The sequence below is a fragment of the Sinocyclocheilus grahami genome, unplaced genomic scaffold, assembly GCF_001515645.1.
Source record: "Sinocyclocheilus grahami isolate Dianchi unplaced genomic scaffold, SAMN03320097.WGS_v1.1 scaffold383.1, whole genome shotgun sequence".
Taxonomy (NCBI): Eukaryota; Metazoa; Chordata; class Actinopteri; order Cypriniformes; family Cyprinidae; genus Sinocyclocheilus; species Sinocyclocheilus grahami.
The window spans coordinates 1310932-1326168 of NW_015505562.1; the positions used below are offsets into that span (position 1 = coordinate 1310932).

At 35.9% G+C, this 15237-nt stretch overlaps 1 protein-coding gene across 1 annotated transcript in view; it reads right to left on the minus strand.

The window, feature by feature from the left end:
- Positions 1–1825: 1825 nt before the first annotated feature.
- The window catches only part of vwa8 (von Willebrand factor A domain containing 8), a 130543-nt gene continuing 117131 nt past the window's right edge, over positions 1826–15237 (minus strand). Inside the window, exons 39-43 of the mRNA XM_016231092.1 lie at positions 12615–12740; positions 9394–9552; positions 4486–4584; positions 2784–3022; positions 1826–2029 (exon numbers count right to left, since the gene is read on the minus strand). Of these exons, the coding sequence (XP_016086578.1) occupies positions 1921–2029; positions 2784–3022; positions 4486–4584; positions 9394–9552; positions 12615–12740 (732 nt within the window). The 3' untranslated portion in view covers positions 1826–1920. The remainder of the gene's footprint in view (positions 2030–2783; positions 3023–4485; positions 4585–9393; positions 9553–12614; positions 12741–15237) is intronic.

A 15237-nucleotide genomic window follows, 5' to 3' on the forward strand; every position in this document is an offset into this window, starting at 1 on the left:
CGGAAAGAGATTTATGAGGAAGTCTCGGGTGATGGGGCGGCGGTGGTGTGCGGCTGACTCTCTCTCTTTCTCCTCCGTCTCCATAAGCTACAGGATGTGTGCACTTTACAATGATGTGTTTAGAGGACACTGGGAAAATCCCAACAAATTTGACGAAAGAGTGTCAACTCTTACACAACATAGGGCTCTTGAAAACAAAATGGGTTACACTCAGACACGCCTCATGTTCTAATAATACACTCTTAACCAGAGCTGGGCAATAAATATATATTTGATACTTACAATATTCCCAAGGATGTGTTAGTGGTATATAAAATCAAGCAACTTTGTTGTGAATATTAATTTGTACATATTTTACAATATTATTTTGTAGTATATAATAATAATTATAATAATGCAATAATGTAAATTGAATATTGCATACATGTATTTACCTTGATTTCAAATTTAGTTCCAATGTTAAATATTTTAAATCTGTTGGCAATTGTTTGGTTAAAATAAACCACTTTTTAAACCATTTCAAAGCAAATATACATACAGTACAATTTGAGATATACTGATTATAGTCAAAATGCATCAATACATATTTGATTATATCCCCCAGCACTATTAAACACACAATCAAATCAATGCACTCACCTGATAAAACAGTCTTAACATAGCATGGATAGACGTTTAGGCATATGTGTGATTGTTAATAGCTCACAAAATACGTTAAAGGAGTCATCAGATGCGGCATGCACTCTTTTTTTCCACCCAGTGTTTTTTTTTTTTTAAATCTCGTTAAATCATTTCCCCTTTCTCAAATCAAACCATTCTCAGATGCCTGTCTGTGTGACGTCACACAGACCCAGGCCCCTCCCACGATTGTTGATTGACACTAGCTTATTACCTTAGACCCGCCCTGAGTGAGCTGTCATCAGTCCGCCATTGTTTCGATGCCAGAGCAGATGTAGACAAGAATGTCTCCGATTAAGTGATTGAGGTGTTTTGTTGGATGTAATAATGAACATAGCAGTCGTCATTTACTCCCGACATCTGAGCCGCCGAAGATGCAGATGATTACGTTTGTTTGTGAAGGGAATGCACCCCCGATCTACTTAAATGCATCTATGTTCGTACGAATCATTCGTGATCCAGCTTCACCTCCAGAAGAAGCGAGTATAAGGTTATCATTTTTAATGACAAATAAGCATATTCCCCTAAATTCTCACCACCATAATGTTTTTTTTTTATGGACATTTTACTTTCATGTTTTTTTATTTTATAATTTTATTTAAATGATTTATTCTCAATTGGGGCTTGACATTGATTTCATTCAGACTTTTTATTGTATTAAAAATATTGCAATTATAAATTAGCACACATTATTATTTTTTAATTAACATACATGGATGTCAGTTATTTTATTCTTACTGTTTTTATGGAAATTTTACTTTTTTTGTAATTCCATTTATTCCCAATTTGAATTCTCATTACTGTCATTCTGAACTTTTTATTGTATTAAAAATGTTGAAATACAAAAAAAAAAAAAAATCAGCTTACATAAACATCAGTAATGTTTTACTTTTTTTATTTTTACTGTATTCATGGACATTTTACTTATGAGCTTTTTGTAAATCCCTTTATTCTGAATGGGGATTCTCATTACTCTCATTCCGAACTTTAAAGAATGTAAGTACAATAAATCAATTTTATAACATATTACTATATATATTATTACATTACATTAAAAGAATGAATGGTAATGAAAATTCAGGGAGAAAATGTGCTCAGTATAAATAAAAGTATAATTCCTTTTTTTTTTTTAAATCTTTGTTTTTGTTTTTCCAGTGAAATTTTTATCATGAGATTCGACTTGTTGCTCCTTGTCATCAGTGACATGCCAATTTCAGTGCGATTCGCCCAACTGGAGTTCTCTCAGGCACTGGACAGCATGGTGGATGTGAAAATCTGCTGAAGGATTTGGGGGATCTGCTTGGTGTCCATGGCGACAAAAGATCGTCCGGCCGGCAGAGTCCTCTGGAGTCTGGATGTCGGAGAGAGAAAAGAGCCCCACATCAAACATTAGCAATGCAAATGAGCTTTTCCTCCCCAGTTCCTACTCCTGCCTAGGAGGGACAATGGCTGTCATTCACAGTGAGGCTGATAAGATACAGGGTCTTGGGAAAAGCCTGTTGGTTAAGAGGGGCTGAGAGCAAAGTGCCGCCCATGTCCTTTCACTTTGCTGCCGCCCCTCCTTCCTCACTAATCATTCGTGACTGTCATTTAGTCTCTTTAAAAAGAAGGCACATGGACTGCTCTTTAAATCACGGAGGCCATGAAAAGACAGTCTATATGGGACGTATCCGACCACCACGGTGGCGCCTTCCGCATGCCTTCAAGCTCTCCTTATGTGCAACTCTGTGAGTCAAGACCCACAAAATCCACCAAATAACATGAACAATGCATCAAAGAGAGCTGTACATGAGCCTATAGACTCTCGTCTTTTATTGGAGAAAGGCCGTACAAATCATACAAGCCACAGCAAAGTGATGACATAAAGGGAATGCTAATTACATTTCAAACTCTTTATGCTTTATATTGCCGCCCTGAACATTTGAGACTTTGCACTGCAATTAGCACTGAAATGGCCCTTGTTTTTTTAAAGTGAACTTTAGAAACCAACTTTCCCCGCACGGCAGTTCTGCTGAAATGCTACTTGCCGGTTCTAATCCAGGCTTAACCTTTAACCAAGCACGCTAACGTTTAACACGCGAGCTGCTGCAGGACATCAACCTCACCTGTCCGCCTGATCTCCTAGGGAACCGATGAAGATGGCGAAGGCATTGACCTGCGGGTTACTGGTGAGGGCACGTGCGAACCGGTCGGGGCTGATCCCGTAGCGCTCCAGGTTGGCGTCGCTCAGCACGATGACGAAATGCTCGTCGGCTTCTTCATGCGCCAGCTCCTTCATGGCGTGTTCGGTGCCCTCCAGCGTGTAGTCTCCGCTCATGCAGAACTGCGAGTGGGCATACATGGTCTGGGACGGTGGCGTACAGCAGAAGAAGAGGTTATAATGGATATTCAGAGGAATGAAAAGACCATATGCTAAACAGTTTGTTTTTAGTGCACTTCCTGTGGGGTGGCTTTCGCACACATAGTTCACACATGGAAGTTGATTCTGGACAACATATCAGTATTTTTGCACATGGGAAATAGAGTCAAAATAGTTGCTGGAGAATTATCTGCCTCAGTTGAGCATACTAGTTTTTTTTACCTGCTGGCTGATTAGACACATTTTAAACTTGTGAGCTAGCACACACTAGAACAGCACAGGCACACTTTTTGCAAATTGATCAGGATGTGTGGCTTTTTTATTGTGCACTTGCACAAAATTCCCTTGATCTTTTGACATATAAGAGGTCATTGTGCTATAAAAACATCTTGTAAGTTTCAGAACTCTAAACTTTCTCGTTAGTCTAAAAACAGCTTATATTGAAGCCCGTCTGCCAAAACGACAGCTTGTGGAATGTGCCACTCTATGATGTAATAGTGTGGATAAGCACCGCCTCCGCGGAAGATGATCAACGCCTGCTTCTACATCACTGCCTGTTTAGCCCCGCCCAGTAAATGAAAATAGTAGGTAAATGACAAGAGCCGAAAACGCAGGTCTACGCCGAAACCAAACAATAAACTTGATTTGAAGAACTTTATTCTTCATAAAGTTCCAGACCGCATCAGTAAGAACACAGTCCTTTGTTCACTTCATTTTACCACGGATTTGTTTTCAAACAAAGCAAAATTTGTTGCAGGATTTTCAGAAAGATTGAAACTACAAGTCGATGCTGTGCCGACTATATTGGATCTGACAGTAACAGTGTGAGTAACAGTTTTTATTACATGGTCACTACTGCTTTGTCTGTTAAACAGATCATTTGATGCGAGTATTTATGGATTTTTAACCTAAATCACAGCAGCGTCCATCTGTGAAGGACATAGACTGTCAAACACAACTGTTAACCAATCATAGCAGAGTCTTCAATCTGCCACACCTATTCAAACAGAGCGTTCTGATGAGGGGGGTTAGAAACAGGACAGAAAATAGCCCATTACTTCTAAATGATGGTTTTTGATGTAAATATTTTAAGTGGACCTCAGAGAACAGTACAAAAAAAACAACAAAGGCAATTCATGACCGCTTTAAATTATTTTTTGCATTGATGGCTGAAACCAGGGGAACTAGAATTTTGCTTTGGAAAGAAATGGGATTGTTTCGGTTTTGAAGGCCCCAATCTGGCTGCAGTCGTGCGTCAGTGAATCCCAGAGAACATCTCTGATAATTTATGCTTGACTTTCTTCCTGATGTGGTCACATAAGACAATAGGAGGAATTCTAGGAGAAACGCTGGCTACTACGTCAGCACATGTGAATTCATAAGAGCATCGACTTCAAAACAAACACGGGAAATGAGGTCACCCCTGCATTACAGAAGCATTACTGTACCTTCAAAACCTTCAGCCTCTCCTTGTTGTTCTTGGGCACTTTGTCACATCTGACCAGTTCTATGTCAAACCCGTCTCCAGAGTGCCCCATAATATCATACTACAGAGGAAAAAACAGGAAGGATTAGAAGGGTTAGACCACGCTGCTAAGAAAATAACAAGCCAAACAAAGATATGCCCAATGCATTATTAGAAGTGTACGTTAGGGTATTTTTGTCATTGTAGATTTCTGAGATGTGTCAAAAATGCACATCAAGATGAGACACATTTGTCTTGAACATGTGAGACAGGACACACAATATTGGATATAACTCTACCAAATAACTGTACAGCCGTTTCTGTCTGGAATCCATCACAAAGAAAACTCAAAGTTTGTGTAGACTTTGCAATCAGAATTTCAGAGATAAGTTTAATAAAGATTAATCCACAGACAGCATTTACTTCCAACTCACAAAACTCTTGTGATGTGATGCTTATGTAAATAAATTAAAACGACATAATCTGGATGGCAGACTCACAGAGTGGATGTTATGAGTTACACTCATGAATAGTCAAACAAAATGGGAAGTTTCATAATAATCTTTTGTCCAGCTCAACAGTGAGCGAGTGTCTTTGCCAACAGTGCAGCAGTTGATGACACTGACAATCTGCAATACATCAAATTCCATTACGTCAATGTCTTCGGCATACATTTGGCTGGTCCTATCAAGGGGACACTAGACCTCAAGCAACATGCCCATGGATGTATACTGTAAAGCAAGGTTGCAGAAGTTGATTGAAATTCCTAGATCAGATCTGTCTGGTTAACTTTACACAATATCTGGGAGTCAGAGTGGACTGGTTTTTATCTGTCTAACATATTTTCAAGGTTATTTGTCAGAAAAATCATCAGTATGGACCACACTCTATGCTGATTGTCAAAGGTTGACAACAGGAGACTAAGGGGACAATGAGTAATGTGTAACCAGTAGAGCTGAGCGGGTCAAAGGACAAATGAGAAGAATGTGTGTGATACCTGCCTTTAGATCACAGGTGGATGGAGTTATCAGATTACATACTTTTATGTAATGCAGATTATGTAAGTGTCACAGAGAAACAGATATATGACAGGCCAGCTGGAAGAGCAAACAGCTCATTTGAAAGCTAACATGGGGCCATAAAGTCTGGTGGCCCTCACACACACACACACACACACACACACACATGCACATTAACATACTTACCATCTCACATATCACTGTCACTTCATTAATCTTTGTCACCATCTATTACACTCTACAGTAACTGAGCTCTGACTCGGGCTGGGCAATATAGCTAAAATATATACGCTACTGTGCACAAAAGCAAGTATCAGTATTGGTGTCAGCAAGTATATATATATTTATTTATTTTTAAAAAGTATTATTATTTTACTAAAATGTTAAGCAGAACAACTGTTTTCAGCTCTAATGATAACAAGAAATGTTTCTTGAGCAGTAAATCAGCACATTAGAATGATTTCTGTAGGATTGTGTGACACTGAAGACTGGAGTAATGATGCTGAAAATTCAGCTTTGCAACACAGGAATAAATTACATTTTTTAAATATATTCAAATAACAAACAGTTATTTGAAATTGTAATAATATTTCACAATATTACTACAATTATTAATATTTCAATATGATTAATTTTACTGTATTTTTGATCAAACAAATGCAGCCTTGGTAAGCATAAGAAACTTTTATTTCAACCAAAGATCTAAATCAGAGATGCTAATTACAACCTCTCTCTACTTGCACTTGTTTTCAAATAAGCGTGTTAAAAATAATCACTACTATGGAGGACCAAACCTGCAGAAATAAAATAATAATAATAATAAAATAAAGAAATAAATGACCTGTTAAAAACAAATATGGTGCATTTGTAATAAAATTTGATCCTACATTTATTTTTATTACTCTTTTCCTTTGTATTTTTTTTCTGTATTTATTTTTACATTTATTTTTATTCTATTTTTAACTTTTATTGGTTTGGTCCTCCATACACTACTGGTTTGTTTTTCAGGGTCAAAAATTTATATTATATATTTAAGCAATATCGATATGCATGCAATGCACTGCCCTGTGATAGAGTGATAGAAAGAGTGAAACGTTTCAGTGGCGTTGGTAGCCAAATTCCTGCACCGGATCCAGCTGTTTTATAAATATAACACAATCTATATTTATATCGTCCAGCCTCAGATCTGACCCCACACATTGAAAGTGTTGATGCACATTAGAGCAGAGCGGGATAATGTGAGCCATTGACAGCCGCAGCTGCATATCTTCCGCTGTCTTCCTCCCCCAAACTCCCCGGGATGGAGATAACAGATCATCTTTTGTGCGGCCCCTACAAATCTGCGAGCAGCTCCCAACAAGAGCCATGATTCACTGCCTCCAGAGCATCTGCCAGCAGCTCAGACGGACAGAGACGGAGAGATGCAGGCAGGAAAAAGAGGAACATCAAGTGAAAGAGAGACAGATGCATCCCAGAGAACTGCTAACCACTAATCAACCTAAATCTGCACGACTGTCTCCATGGCAAACGATACCTTACTTCATTTTTATTTCCAATGGCAACCTCCATAACAGTGTGTCAGCATGTGTGGTGGGGACATCCCTATTACTCATCAGATCATCCTTTGAGGACGTCAACAGAAGGGCTGTTTCCATGGTTTGTTGCCTGGAGATGGTTTATTGTAAACAGATTTAGCTATTTTTATTGAGTTTGTGGTGAGAAGATTTCGATAGATCAACATGTACTGACTATATTTGAACTCTGTGGTCAATTTAAGATGATGGCAATCAAAATGAGATTGACCGAGCAGAGGCGTGAATTCATTTCAAATGAAAGGCTCTGTCCCAAAATCTAGTGAGCCACCTTGCTGTCTAAATAGTCTAGGCAGCAATTTCATTCAAATGGAATCATAAATGACTAAGCTGGTAAACTGGTGTTGGTTAGTTTAAACCAGTCTTCGAGCCTGAATAGCTGAAAAGTGCCTAAAATCTTTCTAACATCAGTAAATTAATAAAAAAAAATATTTTTTGGCAGGGATGTTGCAAAGTTATGACGGCGTCTTACTGCCATGTTAAAAAATAACAAAAATATAAGATTACTAGATTAAAGTCATAATATTTTGAGAAAAAAGTCAAATTTACGCAAATAAAGTCAAAATGTTTTGAGAAAAAAAGTCAAAATTATGAGAATAAAGTCGCAGCAATACGAGAATAAAATCAAAATCACGAGAATAAAGTCATAGCAATGAGAATAAAGTTGAAATATTTTGAGAAGTCAATATTTTGAGAATAAAGTCAAAATTACGAGAATAAAGTCAAAATATTTAGAGAAAAAAAGTCAAAATGATGAGAATAAAGACATAGCAATGAGAATAGTCAAAATATTTTGAGAATAGTCAAAATGACGAGATTTAAGTCGTAATATTTTGAGAAAAAAAGTCAAAATTACGAGAATAAAGTCAAAATATTTTGAGAAAAAGTCAAAATTACGAGAATAAAGTCGTAGTAATATGAGAATAAAGTCAAAATATTTTGAGAATAAAGTCAAAATTACGAGAATAAAGTCATAGCAATTACGAGTTTAAAGTTATAGGAGAGTATAGCCTAATTTGGGCATGCAAATGGCTCAGATTGGGAGCACTGGGAGAAATTCCAGGGGCCTGACAACTGATTTGAATATATGTGGGATTATTAGCAGAAATCATACCATGCGTCATACTCACAGGGATAGTATGCTTGGAAATAATATTTCATACCTTCGAATGCATTCATTATTTGTAGTGCGCCAGCCACCCAACAATAAGCAATAAGCTTTGTGCTTTTGGTACTTTTAATATAAAACAAAGTCTCAGCTTTCAGATACAGTCAGTTTTATAGTGAAATACAAACAACATGTCTTACAATAATGTGTCACGCTCTTTAATGAAGCGTGACAGAACACTGTATTCGCCTCAGTTCAAGCGGCATGTGTATCAATCATCTTTTTTATTTTGCAACTTAATTCTCCAAAATTTGACTTTATTCTCAAAATATTTCCACTTTAATCTCGTAATCTTAGACTTGTTTTATTTTTTAGTGTGGCACTAAAACGCTGTTGCACAAAGCTAATAATAGTAACTCTAAAAAGCACAAAATAAATCACATGCATTAATACTGAATAAAATAATAGTTTATTTGGATTAAATTTTTTACACTTTTTTTTTTTTAGCAATGCATTAAATTGATTATAAAGTTACAAGATTTGTATTTCAAATAAATGCTGTTCTTTTCCACTTTCTATTAATCAAAGAATCCTGAATAAATCTATCATGGTTTGTTCAACAATATTATGCAGCACAACTATTTTTTAACATTGATATTAATAAATGTTTTTTGAACAGCAAATCAGCATATTAGAATGATTTCTGAAGGATCATGTGACACTGAAGACTGGAGTAATGATGCTGAAAATTCAGCTTTACATCACAGAAATAAATTACAACGTAAAATATATTCAAATAGAAAATAGCTATTTTAAATCATAATAATCTTTCACAATATTTAAATTTTTTTATTGTATCAAATCAATGCAATCTTGGTGAATATTAGACACTCCTTTCAAAAGCATTACAAAATCATACTGACCCCAAACTTTTGAAGAGTAGTGTACATTTACAACCACTTGTGATAAATTTGTCCACCACCTTGGATGGATTTTTTTCTCTTAAGTCAGAAAAATGCATTATGGGTTTGCCTTCTGCATGAAGGAAAAATGTCATGGAAGCTTAGAATTTGCTCAGAAGAAAGAATCGAAAATAACAAACTTCCATCTACTTTGGAATGGTCTTAAAATGGGTCTTGGAACAAAGCTGATGACTGATTGTCAAATCTCACCTTAAACTTGTGCTCGTAGCTCTCAAGAGCCTCCATCACCATACACACAGCTTCCATGGAGCGCTCCAGACGGCCGTCCACGCCATTAAAGCGATACATGCTGCCAGAGACGTCCGCTAGCAAACGTAAACGCTTCGGCTTCTGCTGAGGAGACCCCAACTGCAGCCAGACCACAGGAAAAACACATAAGTCCTCCACACGTCCAGACCAGACAAATATTTAATTAGGAAAATCGTTTAATACAGTTTCTATGTGGTTGCTTTAATTGCAGCGTTCTATTTAGCCAGACTCCTCTTCTGAAGGGCTTTATGGTCAGTGAGGTTTTTAATGGATTATACAGGAGCTACATAATATATTGAAGTTATTAAAATCGATTTAGAAAGCAGATTTTAAATGAGGGCTTATGGGAAACTGTAAATATTATGTGACATTCTTGCTGTGACTGTCTGCTAAACTAGCATTCACAATTACCAGTAGAAGAAACAATATGAATAGAAGGAAGAACATTGTTAGTCAAACATCAGGAAATCTAATAAATAATAATGCTACAACTTAAATTTATAGGGTATGGCAGTGGCGGGTTTGGGGGGAGGGGGCACAACACTAAGCACTGAAGATAGAAAGGGAATTTTGTTTTTATTTCAATAATTAAACACTACGTCGTCAGCTGGTATTGTAGCTTTATCAGACACTTGCACTTAACATTTTATGAAAATCAAGCTCAAATGGAGTTGTTTTATGACCAGCGAATGACGGAGATCTGTGTTTTGTCTGTCATTAGAATGGCTGTATCTGAGGCAGAAAGTGCATCGCATTATACGCTTTCATCAACTTACAGGTTATAACTTTTATTGTAGCTATAAGGGCGCTTAGTTTTTCTTGTCATTTAATACACTTGGCCATAATCCCATGATATAAACGATGAAGCGCTATATGCACAGGATATTTAAAACGTATATTGGCTACAACTAGATGGCAAAAGATTCTTCTCCACTCTTCAAACACACAAAAAACATTCGCCTTTACAGACATAGTGTTTGAGTAAAGAAAACGCTGTACTTATTCAAACATCAGTTATGTACCCTTGCATTGCGAACAATCGGAGGTCTGTCTCCAGGCTGTGTGCGGCGCATCATTCTGAATGGATGCTGGGTGAAGTTACGAGGTTTCGCTCACAGTTTGAGAATCCAATGGCGTTATACGAGGTTTAGTGACAAGCTCTTTTGAATACTTTTCATTAGTTAAATATTTGTAAAACCCTCAAACAGACACAAGGAAGAATAATAGTACTGATTTAAAATAATAATAACGTAATATAATAGAGATATGAAGTTTTGATAATTTTCCACGGCACACCTGACTGGGCTAGGGTATGGCGACTGCCGCCCCTGGCGTTCTTTCTCCTGCCCCCTCCTTCGAGGACTCTTCAAGCAGGTTGCCAGATTGAGGACACACAACATGAGCCTTATAATGTAAGTTGATTTATCTGTCTTTTAATATGCCTCTGGTTATAGATTATAGCTTTTTAGATGGGCTAGAATCTGCGATCTTTGACTCAGTTCATTTGCTGGCTTCCATGGCTGCAAAACGCTTGTTTTCCGCCAACTGGCAACCTGGAGTGTCAAAATGCTATTGGGCAAACTGTCAGAGGGCAGAATCACGCAGACCAAAACAAAAACAGACATGCCGACATGGAACGCACATTTCAAAGCAGAATAACTGCTTTTTTTCGGAGAAAAACTTTGCATGTTTATTTAAATATCTGCAAACATAAGGTATTTTTACGCTTTAGTACAGTCAAAAAATGACACAGCACCTTTAAACAAAACAAAAAAAAACTATGCATGGATGCAAAGATTTTTTTTTTCATTTAGTTTAACTTGATGTGCTAAACTAAAATTAAAAAACTAATAAAAATGACAAAAATAATACCAATTTTTAATTGTCAAAAGTTAAACTTTACAATTAAAATGAAAAAGTACAATCTAAAAATATATATTTTTTTTTTAATAAACGTTAATGATTCTAAAATAACACTTCATGGATGAATCATTCAAAGTAAGATCAGTAACATCAATAAAACAGATAGGGTGAATTTTCATTTCATGCCAACTTGGTTATTTAACCTAACCATGGTTATTTACTGAAAATGAGAGAATGTGTATTCATGTGTGTTTGTATTTGTTCTATGTGATGAATATTGAGTGAATATGAGCTCTCACCTCTGGCTCCAGCTCTCCTCTGCGTTTATAAATGGCTTTCTCTCCTGTCAGGCCGTCAATGATCTTAGCATCGTCTAGCTCACCCAGAGCCTGATTCCTCAGCCACTGCCTCTCCTTCCCTTTAGCCTGAAAACAAACACCATTTACATCTTCTACTACTTCAAAAAAGCTCATTCAAATTGTTTTCCTGTTATAAGCATATACAGAACAAAGTTTTGAGAGGCTCAACACTAGCACTATGAAATATTATAAAAAATAATACAAATACAAGTTCTATAATAAAATAGAACAATATGTAAATAAATAAAATGAACAATACATTTGTATTTATTAATCTATGTACAAATTAGTTAATAAAAATACAACTATTTATTGTTAGTTCATTGTAGCTCAAGTCCATGAAATAATTTTAAGAGATAGAACTTTTGATTTTAATAATGTATTAGTAAATGTTGAAATTAACATGAACTAAGATTACTTAAAGTATTTTTCAACTAATGTAGGTAACCAATGTTAACAAACGGAACCTTATAGATAAAGTGCTACTGCACAATGCAAGTAATATACAAAATATAAAAATTTTTCAAACTGAATTGTGAGCTAGCATGCATATCTCAGTCATGACCACGACCCCCAGCGGGTCCTTGACCTCCTCGGCTTCAATCATGGATCCAAATATCAACAAACATAAAAATGACAAAAATAATACCAATTTTTAATTGTCAAAAGTTAAACTTTACAATTAAAATGAAAAAGTACAATCTAAAAATATATATTTTTTTTTTAATAAACGTTAATGATTCTAAAATAACACTTCATGGATGAATCATTCAAAGTAAGATCAGTAACATCAATAAAACAGATAGGGTGAATTTTCATTTCATGCCAACTTGGTTATTTAACCTAACCATGGTTATTTACTGAAAATGAGAGAATGTGTATTCATGTGTGTTTGTATTTGTTCTATGTGATGAATATTGAGTGAATATGAGCTCTCACCTCTGGCTCCAGCTCTCCTCTGCGTTTATAAATGGCTTTCTCTCCTGTCAGGCCGTCAATGATCTTAGCATCGTCTAGCTCACCCAGAGCCTGATTCCTCAGCCACTGCCTCTCCTTCCCTTTAGCCTGAAAACAAACACCATTTACATCTTCTACTACTTCAAAAAAGCTCATTCAAATTGTTTTCCTGTTATAAGCATATACAGAACAAAGTTTTGAGAGGCTCAACACTAGCACTATGAAATATTATAAAAAATAATACAAATACAAGTTCTATAATAAAATAGAACAATATGTAAATAAATAAAATGAACAATACATTTGTATTTATTAATCTATGTACAAATTAGTTAATAAAAATACAACTATTTATTGTTAGTTCATTGTAGCTCAAGTCCATGAAATAATTTTAAGAGATAGAACTTTTGATTTTAATAATGTATTAGTAAATGTTGAAATTAACATGAACTAAGATTACTTAAAGTATTTTTCAACTAATGTAGGTAACCAATGTTAACAAACGGAACCTTATAGATAAAGTGCTACTGCACAATGCAAGTAATATACAAAATATAAAAATTTTTCAAACTGAATTGTGAGCTAGCATGCATATCTCAGTCATGACCACGACCCCCAGCGGGTCCTTGACCTCCTCGGCTTCAATCATGGATCCAAATATCAACAAACACCCATAGAAGCACTTCCACATGTTGCTGTCATTATATGAGCGAGCATGTCAGATCTCCATGAAGAACAATGAACACGTCACTGCTCATCACACACACACACACACACACACACACAAACGTGAACACAAGCATGTACATAGACAGCCATGTGAGCACACACAGATCCAGACGCAGTCACAGACATACACACGTCTTACACCCATTATTATTATGCAGGTAGTAAGGAAAGTATATGCTCTTGCAAAAGTTTCAGACAGAAGTGTGAAGTAATAAAGAGTCATGAGCTGAAGAAACAGTGAATGGATGAGATCATCTGCTCTATTCTGAGTCACATCTCAAGTCTGTGCGAGAAAGAGCTCTAATGCTCCATTTCCACACAAATGCGGCCATTACTTAAACGGATTTCAGACCTGAATGATGACAGAACTGACTATGTTACAGCATAACCTGTCCACAAACAAACACAGCACACCAGGGCTTTTATTTATGACACACATTTTTGTCAGTCCAACCTTTTTGACCTAAAATATATTAACTTGACATACCACTGAGATTTTAAGTTAATATATAATAATTCAACAACAACAACATTAACCAGCAGTCAGGTAAATAATATTTTTTAGTAAGTGTTTTATATTGCTTTTTTTTATTTTATTAAATTGTTTCAATTTTATGTTTTTGTGATTTAATTAATTATTGGCATTTCTTAACATCCTTCATTGTTAACATTTCTTAACCTCAATTCACTTACCTCCTGCAGTTTCTTCTCAAAGTTTGACAATTACTTTCATGTTATAACCAATAACTATAATGTTTGATATTAAAATGATCTGAAACTAAAAAATAAAGCACAAACTTCAATCAAAAATCAATCCGTTTCAATCTAAATGTAAAAATAGTGGAAATGAGCATGCACAATTAGCTTCTCAAAATCTGCAAATATGGTAGTGGTTATATTGTGCATTCCTTGTTTTAATCTGAACTAAACACTTTTTTGTTTTATTTTTGCAAACTACTGAAAAACACCTAACTCCAGGTATAACATTGTAAACAATGCTTTGTAAACGGCATTAATAGTCCTCAAGCTAATATAACCGCATGCGTCTCAGCAGAGTCCCTATGAGTGCATATATACACTACAGCACGAGCTGCTGCAAACACGAATATGTCAGCTAGGTGTGTGAACGTTCGGGAGAGTCAGCTGTGGAAAAATATGCCATGATGAGCAGTGATTACAGAGTAAAGGCACGGCTACAAATGTGCTGTTTTGCTCTCTTTTTACAGCTTTAATATACATTCCTTTGAAGACGGAGGAGCTGTTTTTGTTTTTCTGTGCTTCTTTGTTCACCATACATTCAAAAGTTTAGACAAACTTGACAAAATTTATATTTCTCATTATCTTAGAGTGCCCCTATTATGGATTTTTGAAAATTACCTTTAATGCAGTATGTAACAGCTCTAAGTGAATGAAAACATCCTGCAAAGTTTTAAATCTGAAAGTGCACCGTGTATAAAGTTATTGTCTCTTAAAGAAAGAGTCGACTCTGAATCATTGAAACGAGTCGTTTTAAAAACGAATCCCAAGCCGTTTCATCTTGACGTCAACATGAAACATTAGCATATTGCCCGCCCACTTGTTGGTCTTTTCGCGTTGGTCTGAATGAAAATGCAAATTCATTCTTTGCCACTAGGTGCCGCTTTTAGGTGTTTAAAGCTGCCTTAAAACTGTGCATGTAAGTATTTATTATTTATGAGTCACATTTAAAGCAGTGTCAGATCTGCGTCAAGTTCAGCAGCGGCAGCTCTTAAAGTTGCAGCAAAAAAATCCTAATATCCAGCTGCTGTCATGTCTGTTAATCAAAGAACAAAATTAAAAAGAGGAAATCGATAGCTTCTGTCTTTATTAAACGATTGCATCTTTATTTAATTTAGAA